The 19812-nt window shown below is 40.4% G+C and overlaps 1 protein-coding gene across 4 annotated transcripts in view; it reads left to right on the forward strand.

Moving 5' to 3' along the window:
- THSD4 (thrombospondin type 1 domain containing 4) overlaps positions 1-19812 on the forward strand; it is a 599697-nt gene that overhangs the window by 557544 nt on the left and 22341 nt on the right. For all 4 annotated transcript variants that reach the window (XM_027818796.3, XM_043523831.1, XM_043523832.1 and 1 more), the window contains one exon: positions 7395-7568. In XM_027818796.3, the coding sequence (XP_027674597.2) occupies positions 7395-7568 (174 nt within the window). The remainder of the gene's footprint in view (positions 1-7394; positions 7569-19812) is intronic.

Here is a 19812-nt window from a genome sequence, read left to right on the forward strand (position 1 = left end):
GCTTGGTGGTGATGTATGGAGATGGAAGAGAGAGGAAGAATAGGGCAATGTCTCTTCCTTTTATCATGTCCTTTCTTCCCTCTTGGCTTTGCCCCCTTCCCCCTTTAGAGTCAGGTGAGCAGTCCCAAACTGACCAAAGGAAGGGGGGGGTGACTGACTCTGTCCAACAGATCCTTTGTTGCTGCCTAGGCCAGTGTCCTTTGTTCCTGTGAGGATGGGCTGGGTTTGTCCCATACATGCCCTGATGACTTGTGAACTGCCCCTCTGCTCTTGGAGAGTTTTTGCCTGGGCTTGTTGTAAGCCATGAGGATACATTTTCAGCCTCATAACTATATAAATTGAAACCTATAGCATTACTATAACATTACCATAACAACAATGCTCAGTACATCATGAGCCTTCCGAAGACACCTGGCATGACAAACTTTGCATTGAATACTATACAATCATAGTATAAGGATGAACATGGGGGTGCAGAGTATTCCCCTGAGGTACAGAATATCACAGGCCCTACTAACTCTAAATCCACCACTGCCTGTATCCCATGATGTATTACGATTAACAATGATTGTTTCTAACAGTGGACATATAAAATAGAATCCTCCTGGTCCTGGTGGAGTGATGGGTAAGGAAGGCCTGGGGAGAGCCATGGAAAGTGCAGCAGTTCCACCTCACAGGAGATCATGCAAATGTGATTTTTTTTCTTCCAAGTTTTAAGTAAAACTCCGTCAAAGTGTCAAGTTTCCCCTCATTTTGTGTTGAAACCCTATAAGGGTACCAATTTTGCAATGTTTCAGTGCAAAGCCATAACTCAGTATTTAGCTTGCAATGAAACACAAAACCAGTCTAATTTTGAAGGACATGTTGATAGAAGTGTGGCCAATGCCTAAAGAAGCATTTATTCCTCCTCCAGTTTGTTTTCCTTTCGCATGATGCAGCTGCTTCAGATTTCCTAAAAAACATGTGACTGCCAAAAACAAATTGGTTTGTTTATAAGCAATCAGGCACTCATTGGTCAATACAGCATGCTATTATATTTGCAGACATTAATATAAAACCAGACATTTTATAACTGGAAACTATACATAGAGATTAGAATTACAATAAAACAAGCTCATATTTTATCACAGAACACTGAAGTTAAGTACAATAGTGCACCAGATTTCACAAGCAATTACTAAAAATGTTTCCCCCCCTTAAGGATTTACATACATCTTTAGGAGTCCAACTCTCACCAAGGTTCAGACTCTGAGGGGGGGTCTAATTGTTCACATCACTAACTGTGGTAGTGCAATTCACTGTGTTGTGACTTGGTACAGTCCCTGGTCACACATAATTCCTATTGCTATCCTATTATTGCTCTTCCACCACTAGTGTATTTCTAGCCATCACCCTACTTCTAAACATCTCACACACTTTTCCCTTGGTTTAAAAAACTTAGCCCTGCTCTACACTGGGGGTGGGGGTGGGGAGGTCAACCTAAGATACGCAACTTCAGCTATGCAAATAGCGTAGCTGAAGCTGGCGTATCTTAGGTCAACTTACCTGGCCATGAGGACGGCGGTGAGTCAACCGCTGCCACTCCCCCGTCGACTCCGCTTCTGCCTCTCGCGAGCTGGAGTTCCGGAGTCGACAGGGAGCACGTTCGGGGATTGATCACTACCCACCGATCCGGGTAGTGAAGACCTGCCCTTAATGTGTAGTAGCCTTCGCCTTCCAGTACAGTAACCAGTCTGAAGGAAAATCTTCATTGGCATCTCTCTGGAGAGGTCCTGTGTCAGCTACTCCCCTTGTTCTGTTGTATCAAGGCAAGAGAAGGTTAAGCAATTACTTGACATAATAAAACTCCCTGTTGTTGGGAGCAGGGGCATAGCTCTTGGATCTGAAAGATAATGAGCATGTATTAGGACAATAGAGGTTAGAGCAGTCACTTTAAATAAAAATAAATACACCAACCAGGTAATACAAAAATAAAGTGGGAAATAAGCTGAATTTATAGAATAGTTATTGCATTTTTACTATTCATCTGGGAAAGATTTGGCTGGTTCTCTCTTTTAATGTAACTACCAATTAACCAGTAATTCTACAAAGTTTCGAGTGGTGCTTCTCCATTAGCTCATTTAACTCCACACTGAATAATTTTCCTATTTGTTTAGTCCAAGTGGTTTAAACATACTTAGTATCTCAGACAAATAGGAACTGACCATTTCTATTTGGGACACTTATGACCAGATTTTCAAAAGAAATCAGCATTGCTCGCAGTACGCTGATCTCCTTTGAAAATCTGGCCTTTATTTGGGTGCCTAAATGGGAATTGGGCTCTCTTGAAAATTTGGCCCTTCACCTATTGCCAGTAGATCACTGCTTGCTTCACCTTGGAGTATATTCCAAAAGCACTAGTGTCCAATTTTCTCATAGTTTAGATGGAATGCAGGTGAATGATTTTTGTAACTTTGTTTTCTAACTTTTCATAAATAGATATTCATTTTATTTTTGTGGCCCTCCTGTAGTACATAAATTGGAGAGGATTTGCACAATCTTCTAAATACTGTAGGAAATAATGTGTGGGATAGGGGTGAGGTCTGGAGAAGGGGTATCAGCAGAAATTGGCAAGTTTTACCAATGCTTTACTAGAAAACATGTTACTTGTTTCTTTGGGTTTTTTTTTAAACTTCAGTTAAAGCTAAAAATTGTGGCCTAAAACCACATGAAATGAGTGGGGAGAGCAGGCTTAGTTTAGCTCCTCGTAGACAAATGTCTACACTGCTGTTGTCACTTACCTGGAAGCCATGTTGACTGTCTCAGTTTAGAATACGAATTGGAAACTGAATTATCAATGTAACTCCAGGTCGGCACATCAGTGTGTGGAAGCTTGCACAATCACAGTCTTCCTGTTCTACCTATCCTGTGAATAAACACAGAAATTCAGGCCTGCTGCTCCCAGAGCAAGTGGTGCCAGATCAGACATCAGTTTTACCCAGAGGTCATTCTGGCTTTCACAAACACTGGTATCAATTTTTTTTTAAGAAGGTAGGGAATAAAAGGGTCTTCAAGCTGAACTCATGAGGGAGGGAGTTTGGGAAGAAAAGAAACAGCACGCCTTTGAATATCAGGGTGGGTGTCACCCAAACTTGTATTTTTGTGGGACTACAAAGCAACATAACATATGTGTGTAATCTGTAAGAACTGGAAGGGAAAGCATGGCTTTATCCAAATACTCCCTCTCTGTACCTTTGGGTAGAGCCCTCCGTGGGACTATTTTTTCATTCCGCTCCCATCCGCTCCTGCTATTATGGCAGCAGGTCCTGTGGGATCCCAGTCCCGCTGCAGGGCTCTACTGTAGTCCTGTGCTGGGCTGTACCTTTGAGCTCTTGGGAGCCTGGCTTTTACATAGGAGGTTTTTACTTATGAAAAAAACAACATGGAAAACCAAAAACTAAAATAAGAAACATTTGGGTTTTACATTTGCTGCTCAGATCCTTTGTGGGTAGCTAATCTGTAGTAAAATCTCACAGCACAGAGTGGGATAGCTCAATACCTTCCCATTTGGTATTTCCTTTGTTATTTGAGACATTAATCCAGCTCAGACATAATCATTTAAAACAGAAGACTATGGAGAATTTCTGGAAGACTTCACAGACTAAGCTTGTTCCCAATTCTGTTTTGTTTGGGAAGCAGAAAAGTAAATTAGATTGTCAAATGGAAATTACTTAGAAATAAGGAAATTGTTTGCAGGATAACCCTGCTCCTGCTTCCTCGCCCCTCCCCTCACCGTATATTTAACTATACCTTCCTAGGGTGTAATATGCTGAGTGGATACAAGACATATTCCCACTTAGAGAGACAAGGTGGGTGAGGTAATATATTTTATTGGACTAACTTCAGTTTGTGAGAGAGACATGCTTTTGAGCTTGCACTGAAGAAGCTTGCCTCTCTCACTAACAGAAGTTGGTCCAATAAAATATATTACCTCACCCACCTTATTTCTCTAATATCCATTAAGACATGGCTACAGCAACACTGCACATTCCTGCTTAGTTGGTTTGAAATACAATTATTTATGGGGCTCAGTTAAATACTTACGTATTGAGAACTATGTAGGTCACGGTATTAAATAGGAGACCAGCATATATTTTAACCCTTAAAGGCAGTACTTAACTTGTGCCAGGGCTGAGCCCCAGGACCTCTAAGCTTGGCAGTTTATAGCTCCAACATCGCTGGCCTTGCCACTTCAATTATGAAAGTAAAAAAATTGCTTGAGCCCTGGCACCTCTTTTGTTACAAAGTAAGCAGTATTTAAAGAACCCATGTAAGTTACATACAAAATTAGCTATCAGATTTGTTTGCAAAGCATGATTCTTGTACATATCAATACACTGCCAATTCATAATAATAGAGCAGAGGGGCCTGCTGGCGAGACCAATACGAGAGCTGTGTACAGCAACATGACCATTTTAATCAATCAGTTTAGTAGCTGGGGTCTGGTTTTAGGTTGTCTCACAAAGAGACTGAGATTTATATCTGTTACTTGCAGGCATCATTTAGAAGAGACTGAATTATTTTTGTTTTTCAGATTCAGGAGGAAATTTGGGACACAAGTCTTAATTCAGAAAAATACTTAAGCATGTGTTTAAATCCTGAATTTTCAACCACTCCAAAATTATATTTTGATTAGTAATTAGTATTAACAATAGTAGTAGTATTCAATCAGTATCATTTGTAACGGTTAACTCACTTTACCTTCTTCAAGGTCCCAATTCAGCAAAGCACTTGTATGCTTAAATCAGGTATTTGCTTAAGTGCTTTCTGAAAGGTGCTGGCTGGATGACAGCGGAAAGTAAATTACTGGTGTTAATCCATGGAACAGTTACAAAAGCAGTATGTTTCCCACATTACCCTACCAATATGCATCAGGATGGTGAGGGGGTAATTTGGTTTCCATTGCCCATTCAATCCTTGGCCTCTCTTGAGAAGACCAACAGGAAAGGCAGCTAATGCCAGTTGTGATTGTTTTTTTGTAATGTGGACAGCTGGAACTAGGCAGAGATCACCAGTTCAATAAATCACTAGCCCCACAGATCACCAGCACTGTAAATCAGATAGGGTAGACTTTCTGTCACCACTGACTGGAGCGAGATTCAAACTAGGAGAAACCAGGTCTGTGTCCCATCACCAGTACCTTGAGTCATCCCTTTAAAAATGCAGTAAGAGTACACTAACCAATACAGAGCCATCCATTCATTCAGAAGGAATATTCTATACAGTCTAGCAGCAATGTATAACTTCTCCTAGCTAATGAAATTATATATTAAAAATAAAATTGCAAATGCCAATCAAGCATATGTGTTCACCATGTAACAAATTGTTATTTGTGGTTTTCTTTCCATGTGTAATATAATAAAATAGCTTGTAGCTGTTTAAATTTAGTTATGCACACATCTTTCAGCAAGCTGCACGCTTTTTCTTGCTTTTTAATAATCCAGACACAAAATATCGAGTGCAGCTAAGAAGAAAAATGTGAGTAATAAGAAAAAATAGACAAAGAAATCTAGAGTCTGCTATATGCAAAATACCAAACTGAACACTGGCATGTTAGGTTTGTTTGTTTTTAATGGCAGCAGTAGAAGCTACCCAGGGTGTTGAACTGGTAGAATTATTCCTCATGGAGAAAGATACCAGGGCAGAGTGCAAGGGGAATAGCTAAAGGTGTGTGCTAAGTGGAATCTAATCCAAGATGAGCAATGAATAACTGCATAGCATCTTCACGTTTGTGACAAATGTGTCCACCCATCTATGTATAGTAATAAACAATTTATTTAATGCAATGTTAAGGTTTCAGTGTTAGCAAAGTTTAGTAATTAAGTCATGAAACGTGAAAATTAACGCTTGGTGTATGCATTATAACACAATACAATGCAATGTAATATAGTTGCAGATTTTTCCTGCAATTTTGGTGGTACCTTTTCATTTTCAATAACTAGAGGCCAAAGGAAAACCTCAAATCTGAAAACATCCCTGACCTTTTGTGAAATCTGGATCTGAACTTTCATAGATTCATGGATTTTTAAAACCAGAAGGGACCATTATGGTCATCTACTTTGTCCTTGATGTGCTTTGATTACTTTGTGGTAATTTCTAAAGTCATCCGTGATCATGTAATTAATGACTGTATCTTAATGCATATTCAGTAGATAATTGTCAAATGCCTGTAACTTTGGTAGATTCAATCAAAAACTTTTTAATCCTAGCAAAAGTCCTCAATGAGACCTACATCCATGGTAGGTTTCAGGCTTTCTATATCAATTGGTTTTGCAGTAGGCTTGTGTTCTGGGAAAAAAAATAATAGCATGGTTAGACATTTTTTTAAATGGGAAAGGGAGTCAGATCAAATTTAGAAATAAAATTTAAAAAATCAAATCTCCTCCTAGCCATGATCCAGGAGGAATATGGAGCCCAAAGGGAATTTTAAAAAAGAAAGTGTGTGTGTGTGTGTGTGTGTGTGTGTGTGTATAGATTTAGAAAACATGCTTTGGGTTATATGGAGGAAGTGTACAGTTAAGAAGTAACATTGAAAAAATGTGAACGTCAATGTACCACAGAATCAAGTTCTCTGGAAATATTACAATCAATAGTTTTGCACTGAAATTATTTGTTTAATAATTAGTGATGGGTTAATAATGATTGGGTTAGGGTTTGCCTGACCCTTTCATGTACCTTTTTATCACCCTGTGGTGGCTCTAGCTGTTGCACCCTGCAACATGACCAACAGACTTCAAGACTTGCTCTGCAGCCCGCCTCAATACCAGTGCCAGAGGTCTAGGAAAGCCCTCCCAGCCCCCATCTTCTTTGTCAGCCGTAGGCTGTCACTATTGGTATATAAATGCAAAATGGTGCACCCAGATGTGAAACAGGGTGTCCTGCCTCAAGCACCAAAGTTTGAAAATGGAGCCATACACGTCTCATATTGTTTGTCGAATTCATCCATTTTCCCTTCCCTCTGCTCACACCCTCTCCCTGTGTGTGTATATATAAGGAAATAAAACAAATCTGGGGTAGAGGAGAAGAGCTTTGAAGAACTACCATGACTTCATCCTGCTCACTGTCCTTATAAGTTACATCCTTCCCTCCCCACCTCATCCCTTTCATCTGTCTTGTCCATTTAGATTGTAAGCTCTTTCAAGCAGGGACTGTGTTTTATTATGTTTGTACAGCACCAAGCACAATAGAGCCCTGACATGATATGGGGCCTTTTGGCACAACAGTAATACAAATAATAATGAGCATTGAATAGTATCATTAGCACTTCCAGGATTGTTCCTGGTCTTCATTTAATTGTGTAACCATCAGTCAAAGAAAGGGACTAATGAGTGTCTATTTCGTCTCCCATCATACAGTGTTCTGCGGAATGTGGTGCAGGAGTCCGAACACGGTCAGTAGTTTGTATGACCAACCATGTCAGCAGTTTGCCACTGGAGGGCTGTGGGAATAACAGACCCTCTGAAACAATCCCCTGTGACAATGGACCCTGTGTGGGTAAAGTGGAGTGGTTTGCTGGAAGCTGGAGTCAGGTGAGTTTTACATCAAAATGATACATTTATATTTCTATCACCAATTTTTTATTGATACAAAAATTATTTGAAGTGGGAAAGTATTTTGGTTGTGCACCTTTCGGACTAATTGTCGTCTCATAGAGTATTACAAACTGTGTTTATTTTTTGTTCCTTTGATATTATATATATATGCTGTCATTTTCTCCCCGTTTTTATTACTTGGATGAAATTATTATGACACTTGAATGAAAATAAGATTTTTGTTTCTTTGCTCCTTTACTACGAGACTTGTATCTCTCAGCTGGAGACGTAAATCCAGATCTAGTTTCCTTTGTGTCACTGCCACAGAGCACCTGGGGATTCCCCTGCAGAGGAATCCTCATGTGACATAAACCCAGCAACCAGCTCTGTGTAACACTTCCCTCCTCCATGGTATAGGTGATATTTCCTGGGTAGACCAGAGGCACGGAGGGGTATGGTTGGAGCACACTGCTCTGGCCAGCAAAGCTGCCCGTAGCAGGGCCGGCTCCAGGCACCAGCTTTCCAACCATGTGCTTGGGGCGGCATTCAGAATGGGGCGGCAGTCCGTGTCCCTCGGCGGCAGCTCCGCCGCTCTTCCTGCCATGGCGGCTTTGGGCGGCAGCTCCGCTACTCCTCCAGGCGTGGCGGCAATTCGGTGGCGACTGCTTGGGGCGGCAAAATTGGTAGAGGTGCCCCTGGCCCATAGAGGACTCTTCTAGCCAGCATAGTTTAGATCATCCCTTAGGCTGAGTTAACTTACACCAGGGGTCTGTTTGGTCCCAGGATCAGAAGCATGGACAGCGAAGTTAGAGCTACTCATTACCCCAAACCCAGGTATGCAGTTCTCATTTGATGACAACACTGTCACCAGTAACTAATACGATATTACAAATCTCTAACTGTAAGTGAATTATAAGCAACAAAAGTTAATGAAACAGATGTTTTTTCATGAAACATTCCTTCATTTTAAAATAAAAAATGATAAACATAGGCTATATTCCCGCAACTTTCTCTGAATGGCATGTTTTTCACCAGGTATCAGGGTGTCCTTAATGGTAAGTTTTTCACCAAATAGCAAAAAATTCTGCCATTACACTTGAGGTTTGCAAGTTTAATGACTGGTTTCAGTGACCAGTGAAAAGAATTTGTTTATTTTTTTAAAAAGAGTGGATAAGGTTTTGTACTTCTTTGCCACAGTTAAACATATTCAGTGATATTCCATTAAACAGATATAATAAAACTCAACCTTTACTGTAGAACTAGCTGATGATGCTCAAGAACATTAATGCTTGAAAGAATTACAAAGGACTCTTCTCTACTGTCAGCCCCAGTTCAAGAGCTAATCTCCCTGTTTAGGGCCAGTCGACACTTTAAATGTTTTCCTGGCATAATTATGTTAGTTAGGTTTCATTTTTGCCAACCTAATTATTCTGGTAAAACCCCAGTGTAGGTGCAATTATACTGGTAGAATGTGCTTTATCAAATCAAAATAGGCTATGCTGATATAAGCACTTTCATACTGGTATAACTATAGCTACACTAGTGGGATTTTGCTGCTCTAACTGTGCTGTCATAGCTAAAATGGCAAAACTTCTAAGTGTAGACAAAACCTTAGTGTCCTTTTTGGAAATTGAATGACTTTGATTTAATCCCATTAGAGTACTGTACTTTATGAAGTATATATTGACCCAGCTTCCTCAGAAAATGTGGACATTGCTTCTGGCATTTAAGGCAGCTCAAAAACTCAAAGCCAGCATTCTTCTCTTCGGACCCTTCATCATAGAGCCATTGAACACCAGAAGGGAGGCATGTAGCACTAAGCATGCCAAAGCACTAAGCATGAATAGACAAAAGCAAGTGCTAAAAACAAAAGTTATTTTTGGTTTGGCTCCCCTGAGTTCTGAAGTGGCAGGTGAAGAGAACAAAATTTGGCCAGTGGCCAGCTCCCTGGTGCTCTTGTACTAAGATAAATTCTTCCCTTGTCCCACATCTCAATGTTTCTTTTCATTCTAATGGAAAAATATTGCTCCCGGCGGTAGAGGAATTTCAAAAGCTGTCAACTGGAGCCCAAAGAGTTACATCCCCTTTGTGTGGACTTTTATATAACCTCTAGAGGTTTTCAGACTGCTGGTACCTACATTCCATCAAATTATTAGGGAAGTGCCTCTTGGCTGGGCCTGTAGTTTCAATGTATCAGAGATTTCAAGATCCCCCCGGAAAATAAAGGATGCTTAGATGGCGATTAAAGGGCTGCTATTCTGAAAATGCTTTGAAGTTGTGAAACACAATATAAGTGCTAATTGTTGGTATTTTTAAATAGTTACAATAGACTTAGTTTTAAAAGATGTTTAAATGTAATTGTAATCATATTTGAAATCTGTGTTGTATTACACAGAGTACTTCATACACACGAATAGGTGCTTTGCATCTGGTCCTGTCGCCATAGAAGAGAAGGTAGCTGATGTTGCGTACAAGCCTTACATGGCAGTTTTCCTGCACGTCAGGCTGCATGGAAATATCAGCTTCCTTCCATTGTAACTCTCAGGAGCTTCTGAAGTCAAGTGACATAACCTGAAGGGTTCAAAATGTACCCTGCACAGTAAATCTAATCATTCTGGGTCCTGCACGTTGTTCCAGCAAGAGGAATTTGGCTGTCAGCAATCAGATAACAAATCACAAGGCCTTTTCAACATAAAAATGCCATTTTTACCACATATAGGGCTTTCTGCAGAAAAGGTGTGGTCAAAAACGATACTAAGGTTGTTAATGTCCATGCAAGTGCCAACAAAAACTGGGGCCATGAAGAAATGACTTGTACATAAGTTGAAATGAAAGCAACTCCAATGTAGCCCAGCTGTCAGTATTGTCCGCACATTCCTTCAGAGCAAAGACTGAACTCAGACGGTCAATGGGGCAAGAAATAGTTGTAAGCCATAAGCATGCTTCTGGTGCACCATCCCATGTTCAGATATGATTCTGCCCAGAGGCCTTTTCTAGACATTGAGCCACAATGGAGATAGACTAGAAGCTTGAACACTGAACACATGAAATATATTATTTGTATTTTTAATCTGTATCCTTTACAGCATAGGAATTTCTGAACATTTGAACATCAATACAATAAATAACACATTTAACAACGTAAAAAGGGAAAGAGTAGAGTAAGGGGAGAACTGCATTGATTTAATAGATCTGAAGTATCTGTGTTCCAAAGAACAGAACATCTCAGAGGGTAACCAGAACACCTCCTTTACGAACAATGTGCCTGTTTCGTTGCTGCCCCATTTCGGTTCCATATAGCACAGAAGATGGAAGACACGCTTTCCAGCCACTTCTAGCGAACCCTTCCTGAGGAAGGAGAATCCCCTCTATCTGAAAACATTACTGCACCTGTAATGGCACCTGCAGCTCCTTGTCTGATGGGTGATGGCTGTTTCCTGTAGCAAATTCTCTCAGGCATTAACAACATTTGAGGATATTGTCTGTTGTTGTGTCTCAGCTTTTCCTCCGAATTCCACATGCTACAAGATGTTTTCCAAATCTCCCTGCTCTTTGATCATAGGCAGCCTTTCCTTTTAAAAGTACTTCGGCAACTGAATTGCTGTCAACCTAAAGACATCCAAAAAATTGAACTCTGGAGATCAGCAGTTGTGCAGAAAGTACACAGGCCTTTTATGTCTTTCCCTAGGCCTGTTCAGTCCATTTGTGAGAGTTTGGTGACACACAGTGCTGTAGTTGGGAGCTAGATCCTAGTAAGAGGATACATGCTGCTTCACAAAACTTATTGCAACCAAATCATCAGTGAGGAATCCTGTAAATAGTGGGTATTTTGTGGCTGGGAGGGCATTAACATCTGCATATATCATAGTTACAATGAAATAGTCTTCAGTCTCCTCGAGGTTGTTGAAGTGTTTCTTGACATCAGAGTCCATGTATGTGCAAGTGGTTTTCTTGCAGAAGTGGTGAGAATGCATTCTCTACAAAGAATTGCAGTCGGAAATATATTCAGAATCACATATGTTGCTGTGCACACAGTTTAATTACTAGTTAATGATAAATCCTTTTACATTTATTGACAGTTGTTGCTCAAGTCCTGGATGTTCAGACCTGTTGTGAAGAACAGAAGTTATTATGAAATAAAATTATACTTTTAGCTTTCACAACCATTCTCAAGAAAATCAGTAATAAAATACCATCAGGACTCCAAGTGCTTTTCAGCAGACTTGTCCTTTATTCAACAGATTGTCAGAAACCACCTCTAAATTACATTATCTAAGAGCTATACCAATAACAATATTTTAGAAAATAAGAGAATAGAATTTCACTGATATGAGACAATGCAGTGGTTATCGCCGCCAAACCTAAATCTGGGAAGCAGAATTCCAAAGTTTTAAATCATAAAAGCATTCTTTTCCATTGAAAACACATATCACAGGGCATAAGTTGAAGCAATGCTCAAGTATGTATTTTGAAATGGAAAAAAGAGGCATTTTAAGTTTTTAAACCAGCTATTGAGTCTAACGTGGCTGCCATTTTGGATTCATTTATAAGAAAATTTCTACCTATGCCCATTTTAAAATGCTTAGACAGTCCTTTTTCTCGGACTTGGCCACTGCATTCAAAGCAGATGAATCTGTCATCAGTATTAAACAATTAAATCATCTAAATGAATCTCTTGCAAAAATCAAGAATGTCATTAATTCATTCAATTTTTTCCTGATTCCAAACTCATTTACTGTATAGTAACTCATCAAAGATTTTAGCAAATGTAATTTATTATTTTGTACCTATTCTGAGTCCTGTGGTAAACCTTGTTCATAATCTGTGCATGTGTTTCCTTTGTAACTATTCAGGAACAGAAGAAAATCTCTCTCATATTTCACCCAGGACACATACCAAAAATCTATTAGTGCTATGTATCCTTGCAGTTACAATAAAATACACAAAACTAGGATCATTTTATATAGTCTGCTCAAATAGACATATGTTGACAATTGTGATTATTGATTACAAATTGGTAACACAGGGGACCTGTTTCATAGCTTTAACTACACATCTGATCTAGAACTAAGCCAGAGTTTTAGTCTCTCTGAAACGAGACCCCCATATTTCACTTCAATTTCTTTGTCACCCCTGAAGGTTCAAACTGCACCCAAAACTAAAAATCTCTTCACTCTTATCACACAAAGTCTCCACCCTAACAATGACTAGTTTGAAAAGACAACACTGTGGGGAATTTGTATGACTTAAGAGGACACTAGTGGGAGTGGAATGGAGTGGCTGGACAAGTGAGGTAGCATACTGCTGAGATACTAAAAAAGCAGAAGATAGTGTGCAGCGCTTTACCATTAGTATAGCTTGTGTTTTAATTTGCCATTTCCTCTTGTTTTTCTTATTTCACTGACCTATCACAACTTGGTACTCGTTGTCCTTGACAAAGTCACCACCCTGCCTTCTCCATTGAGTTAAACAAGCTTAAAATAGAGAAAATGAATCAGAGCTATTGAAACATTGGATCACATTCTATTTGTATAAACATACTGGCCGCGCTGAAGTTAATGGCAAAACTCCTATTGACTTCAACAGAACCAGGATTACAACCAGAAATTCCACATATAACTGCATCTCTCTGAAATAGAAATAGTATTATCCTAAGAGGATATGAGCTCTATTCCACCCAGGGAAAGGAGCGCAGTCAGGGCAGCTTCTGGAGCTTTGGCTGACTATTAAAGCTTTCTGGGTAGAATCGCTGAAGGAGGGGAATGGCAGTGATGTTCTATGTAACAGTTAAAGAAAATGCAGCTATGCTGTTTCTCCTGTTGTTTATTCTGTTCAGTAGCTGATTTACTGATGTTCTTCCTGATAAGAGTATGACACAGTGCCCATCTCTGTGCTGTTACGGGTAGTTTGCAGCCTCTCTGCTGCAGGAATTACATGATTCTGAGCTTTTGCTATATGTGCATGTTAGAATATCCTAGGTAAACTGTATGCTGATTTTCTCAACACACCCTGTACTTTTTCATTGGTGCCAAGGTTTTTGTGGGTATCTGGTCAAGGGATCACAAAATTCCACCCAAAACATAAACAAAATCCCCATTATTAATAACACTCAATTGTTTTAGGCCAGAATAAGCCTTTGAAAATCATACCCCTTTATTCAACACAGAAACCAATATGCTGCTGGAATAATCTTCTAAAAGCCTTTCAAACAATGCCAGGAACAGTATTGTGTGTATTTAACCTTTAAACAAGCAATAAGAGCCCATGTCAGCCAAATTTCCATTTCAGCCTGGAACCAACACCACCTCACATAGATATGTGCAAAGACTGAAGGAAAACCCTGGCAGATTCAGGCATTTTCTAAAAACCACACACAATATGAGAATTTGTAAGGCTGAAGAAATGAACTCTAACCTTCAAAGGATTCATGATTATAATCCTGCTTGAATCAGGAGCAGTATCAGTGAACACATCCCTCCCTTTTAAAAACAACAAACAAACAAAGAAGTGTGCTGGTAGCAACAGAGTGTTGGATTTCTCTAGGAGTACTAAAAAGAAAAGGAGTACTTGTGGCACCTTAGAGACTAACCAATTTTACTGATTGTAACCATACCAAACAGGGTATTGCCAGACTGGATCAGATCCAAGGTGCATTCCCTGTATCCTGCCAGTAGTCAACACCAAATGCTTCAGAGGAAGGTTAACCCCCGCCCCCCGAAAGCAGACGTGGGATATAGTCTCTCACACGCACACACACACACACAGAGGGGACACATCCTGATCACTGCCTCTGTATTGTTGCCCCCTTTAAGGGCTCACTCTGCAATTAGTAGCAGAGGAGCAAGAAGGGAAAAGTTTACTGGATGGAGTGGGGAGCAGGAAATGGCTGGATGAGGTCAGAGGTGCGGGGGGGCTGCCCTTCCAGCTAACTGGGAGAGTATTTATATCCCACGCAGGACCGGAGAAGCCCCCTTTCACCTGGACATGGTTGGCAGCACCCTCCCAGCCATGTAACCATAGAAGAACTGGGTTTCCTCTTGGCCTGCTCTGGGCATTACACTAGTTGCCCTTTTCCTTTGGGGGCTGGGTCACCACTAGTCTGGGTGAGGTGGGGTAGGTTTTTTTTGCCTTCCCCACAGCAGGTTTGGGACCCAGAGATAGTGGAGCAGGGAGGGTTATGTTTCAATGTCACACCTTAGTAAGTAAGACTCATGGCAGATGTCCAGTGCAGGTACAGTATACTCAGGATCATCCAAAACGCTATTATCCAAGCCTCGATATTATCCAAATACCTTCCTTGTCCCCGCATGTACTTAAGGCTGGGGGACAAGGAAGGGATTCAGATAATACAGAGGTTTGGATACTACAGCAGAGACCCCCTGGCCAGGACTGTGAGGACGAGGACATGCCCCAGGCCATGTGGGAGGCCACCCTGCTTCTGGATGGCTCCTGCAGTAGCACTGGGAGCTCTTTGCAGCCCCGCTGTCATGGGAATCAGCAAGATGACCTAGACAGCGGAGCTCCAGAGGGATCCCTGTGCTGCCACAGGGCCAGTGACACCCGATCCCTACAGGCACAAGGTGCAGGGAAGGCTGGTAGGACAGAGCAGAGTCCTGGATATGTGCAGTTATTTCACACATTGTGTGGTCGTTTGGTGAATGTAATCAGTTAGGGTTTTTTCTTTTGCTCAGTGTTTGCAAAAACAAACAGGTCACTATCAAACAAAATGTCATAAAGATTTGTAACACTTTTGGTAACATAAAGGGTCTAGGGAGGTTTTGTCTAGAAAGGAAAAAATCCATCTATTATAATATTAATAATAATAAATACTCATTGTAGGCACTTGTAGAAAACAGTGAGATCTGTGTGTAATGATGAGCCAATTGGCCATCCTCCTCTTTGGTTAGGTTTTCATCATCTGTCTTTGAGGATGCTGTTGGGTTTGTCTTCTCATCTGCTCTGACTCTTTGAGGAATGCTTTGGTGAAGACACAAGTCTTGCAAGGACTAGACTTTTCCTGGTCTCATTTGGAGGAGTGTTCCAGAGCCTGCTGGCTGCTGGAGATATTGGGTACAATGAAGTGAACATTGGTAGGTGATGTGGCAGGTCCTAGGACAGCTGGTCCTTGAGATAATATGGTTTAATCACATAAAGGCTAAATAGAGCAATCAGAGGTTTCTGATGTAGATCCAGAAGTCCTTGAAAGATGCAGAGCACCAGTGCAATTTGTTCTCATCAACTCAACCCACTCACTTTGTACCAGCTGCAGCTTCCTCTTTAAACATCTTATCTTGATCCAAGAGTTACAATAAGTAAGCAAGGAAATGATGAATGCAAGAGCCATCATGACCAGGCCATATGCATAGAAGAATGGATGGAGTGTTTTTGTTAGCCAGAGAGAGAAGAAGAAACTTTTGATGACTCACCTTTTGTGTTAGTAATGACCCTACACTATGACCATCAGGCTCCGCACTAAGTTTTTGTACAGTGTGTAGCACAAGTGGGTCCCAATCCATGGCTGGAGCTCCTAGGTGTCACTGCAGTATAAAAAACAAATACTAACTGCAGGTGGGCAGATACCTCCAACTGAGGGCTAGATAAAGATGCTCACCAGGTCCTTGAAGCAATAGCCTTTTCATTTAGCATTACGTTGTTCTTTCTAAAAAAAGAATGAGGAGTACTTGTGGCACCTTATAGACTAGCAAATTTATTTGGGCATAAGCTTTTGTGGGGTAGAACCCACTTCATCAGATGCATGCAGTTCTTTCTGGGGTTCTGCTTGAGTCAGCTGTTTTCCATCCAGGCTCCAATTTGCACATGCACTGAAAGAGGTAGGAGAACACATTGTCCATAGCCAAAGCTTATGAAAAGAATTAATATAGCTGCATGTCACCAGGGTAATGCTGGCATTACAGCTTGTGTCATCACAATATCTCTTAATGGTAGTTAATAGATGTTAAATAAGAGCAGTTATTAAACCCTGTAGGACCTACATGAACTTTGGAGAGGAAAAGCAGCTGCACAGGTGGCATACAACAACCCTACACTTAGACAGCAGAGGTCCATAGAGCCGAGTGTCCATGACTCAGTATGCTTTATTCCTGGCATCTAAGAGCACCACAGGGTTTTTACTAATTTGGTGCAGCCAGGTTAATTGTGGGCAACTGTGCGACCACCGCCAGTCCACAACTGGGCTGGGTCCCCTCCCGGCATCAAGTCCAATCTTCAGAGCTTGATGTGCCGGGACTTTGTTTAACCAGAAGGGCAGGCAATGTGACCAGAAAGTGCCAGCAGACAGATTGATGATTGATGGCCATTGATGATTTCAGTCCTCTCAAGGCCAGTTCTCAATGATACAATCCCTATTAATGATAGTCAAACCATCTTATCGTCACCATTGGCAATGCATATTAAAAGCCTCCAAATGTCTTGTTTAAGCAACATTCATGAGATGGAACTGGACACATCACCTCCCACCCAGCATTCCCGCAGCATATTTAGCAGCATGTGTCTTGGAGCCTGACGGTACCTGTGGGCATCACTGTCTTTTATCCTAGTGTTATGCATTCTGTTGGAAGGCCAATGGAGGCAACCCAGTGTTTTCTTTTTGGCTGCATCTGTGATGGAGGCTTCGGGAGAATATTTTAATATTAAGACCCATCTTAAACCATCGTCCATTTAAGATTGTAAGCATGAAAATATTGTTATATTCTTGTAATATGAAATTACATATTCACTCCAATATTCACAAGACCTTTTGTCTGTTAACACTATTTCAGACAAGAACTTGTGCATATGACCATTCATGGACAGCAAAGGAGAGGTTATATGCACCACGAAAGCAAATTCATGATAATACATGGTAAAAAACCACCTCCCCCGTGCCTCCACCCGCATATCTACCATTGCTGCCACCAGTGGAGAATTAAAAGGATCTGAGTTTTGCTAGTGCTAGCTAGGCCAGTAGTGTAGAAGAGTTGGATGATCAAGCAATATTCCCTCAACTTCCCAGCCCTGTATCAACAATTCACAACTACAGAAAGCCTGTAAGAGAGTTCACCGGAAAATGTTTGTGGTGGTGATAGTCTTTTCCTATGAAAAGAAGTAAAACTCTTTCATTGATGTCATCTGATCTGTATTATATGCTCATACATATGTTCCATTCCACTAATGAAAACCAAGGCAAAACAGAAAGTGTTTTTTAGGCTATTGTCATGCATTTGGCAAAGTAGAGGCTAGTTTGCTGGCCGTAAGTAAATATTATTAAATGGTTCACAGGCTAGGACATAAGATAAATTTTGTTGTGAGTCTCTCTTTAGGCCTTAAAAAGAGACTCTAATGTACAAGGTTGTGATTAACATCCCTTAGTATTCTTAGGATATATCCTAACAGATTAGCTTCCTGATTTGTGCCTTGTTCAGCCTGCGCCTGTGAGCCTTATTTTCAGATGGTCACTGTAAGCTAAATTGGCTCCTGAAACCTAGTGAATAAATATAGGGTTCTCAGTGTTTATCCTCAATGTTCCTTTTCACAGAGCCTCACAGAAATTTGTATCCCATACTGGCCTGGTTCAAGTTATATGTTATCACATTACGAACTTTAAAACCAGTCATGCTCAAACATAACAAAATGTTTCTTTAGAGTGGAAAGCCTCCAACTTATTTCAGTTTAATATCATATTTTAGCTTCGTGAAAGTATATTGTCTCAATGTTTAACCTAAGTTTGCTATAAAGTTTACTTCATGAGCAAAATAAATCCTTGTGATAAAAAGTGTGCAATAGTTCTCAAGACAGCGATGGACCTTCCTCTTTCTATAAGTAAGAAAAAGAAACTGCCATGTAAATATAATATGCTGAGACCAAGTACAGAAATCAAACAACAGCTGTGAAATGTAAAGATAAAGAATCCTGTGTTTACACCTTTTGCTTCTTTACTTTTAACGTAGTTTGGGAAACTAAGCTAATGGTGTTGTCATGGCTTTAGTCAGAGTATCCTTTTTGGTTTGGTTTTGGTAATGTTCACATTTGTTGGAATTTCATGCTCTGAATTCAAATCAACAGTTACAGCTGTCATATCCTCAAGAGGAAACACAAAAGTTTCCTGACATAATCCATTCAGAATGTGATTTTGTTTAGAAATTTACTGGGGGGAAAATGTTTTGTTGGCTTTCACTAAATCCTCCAAGTGTGTTTCTGATAACTCTTCTTTATCACGTGCTGACTAAATGCTATATATCTTCCATTGCTTCTGAGTGATCTACAAGATAGGTATTCCAGTTTAGGGGGCAAACTTTTCAAAACTAAATGACAGGAATCTAAGTCCCATTTTCCACGTTATGTAGGCATTCAGGAGCTTAAGGGGTTTGCTACGCAGTTTTTGTACTGCTTTATCTATGCCAGTTTAGAAACCGATTTAGGTGGTACAATTACCTAATGTGGATGCAGTTATACGAGTATAAAACTTCTAAACTGAGATAATTAAAGCATTGTAAAAACTGTGTGTAGACTAGCCCTAATTCTCATTTGAAAGTCAATGAGACTTAGGCACCTCTGAAAATTTGACCCTGATTTTGGGTAACAAGACCGGGTAGTACCTTAGCTGCTTCAGTACGACAAATGTAAGGATTTCTTTTTTTAAACCAAGTAATCCTGTTTCCTTATGAAAAAAGAAAAGGAGGACTTGTGGCACCTTAGCGACTAACAAATTTATCTGAGCATAAGCTTTCGTGAGCTACCGCTCACTTCATCGGATGCATCATGCTCAAAAAATTCGCTAGTCTCTAAGGTGCCACAAGTCCTCCTTTTCTTTTTGCGGATTCAGACTAACATGGCTGCTACTCTGAAACCTGTTTCCTTATGGACAGTTTTGAAAAATGAACTTTGGTGCCCAAATAAATAAATAAACAATAGAAATCTTGTGTGTCATTTGTTTACTGGTTAGCCATATGGAACAGTACAAAGGATAGAACCTGTAAACCTAGAACTTGCAAGTTCATAAAATCATAGAATACCAGGGTTGGAAGAGACCTCAGGAGGTCATCTAGTCCTACTCAAAGCAGGACCAATCCCCAATTTTTGCCCCAGATCCCAAATGGTCCCCTCAAGGATTGAACTCACAACCCTGGGTTTTTAGCAGGCTAATGCTCAAACCACTGAGCTATCCCTCTCCCCTAAACAAAAATGTGACAAAAGGCTATATAGCCATGAGCCAGTGAAGCACTTAAACAGGCTAACCTTGAAG

This window comes from Chelonia mydas, chromosome 10 (genome assembly GCF_015237465.2).
Source record: "Chelonia mydas isolate rCheMyd1 chromosome 10, rCheMyd1.pri.v2, whole genome shotgun sequence".
Classification (NCBI taxonomy): domain Eukaryota; kingdom Metazoa; phylum Chordata; order Testudines; family Cheloniidae; genus Chelonia; species Chelonia mydas.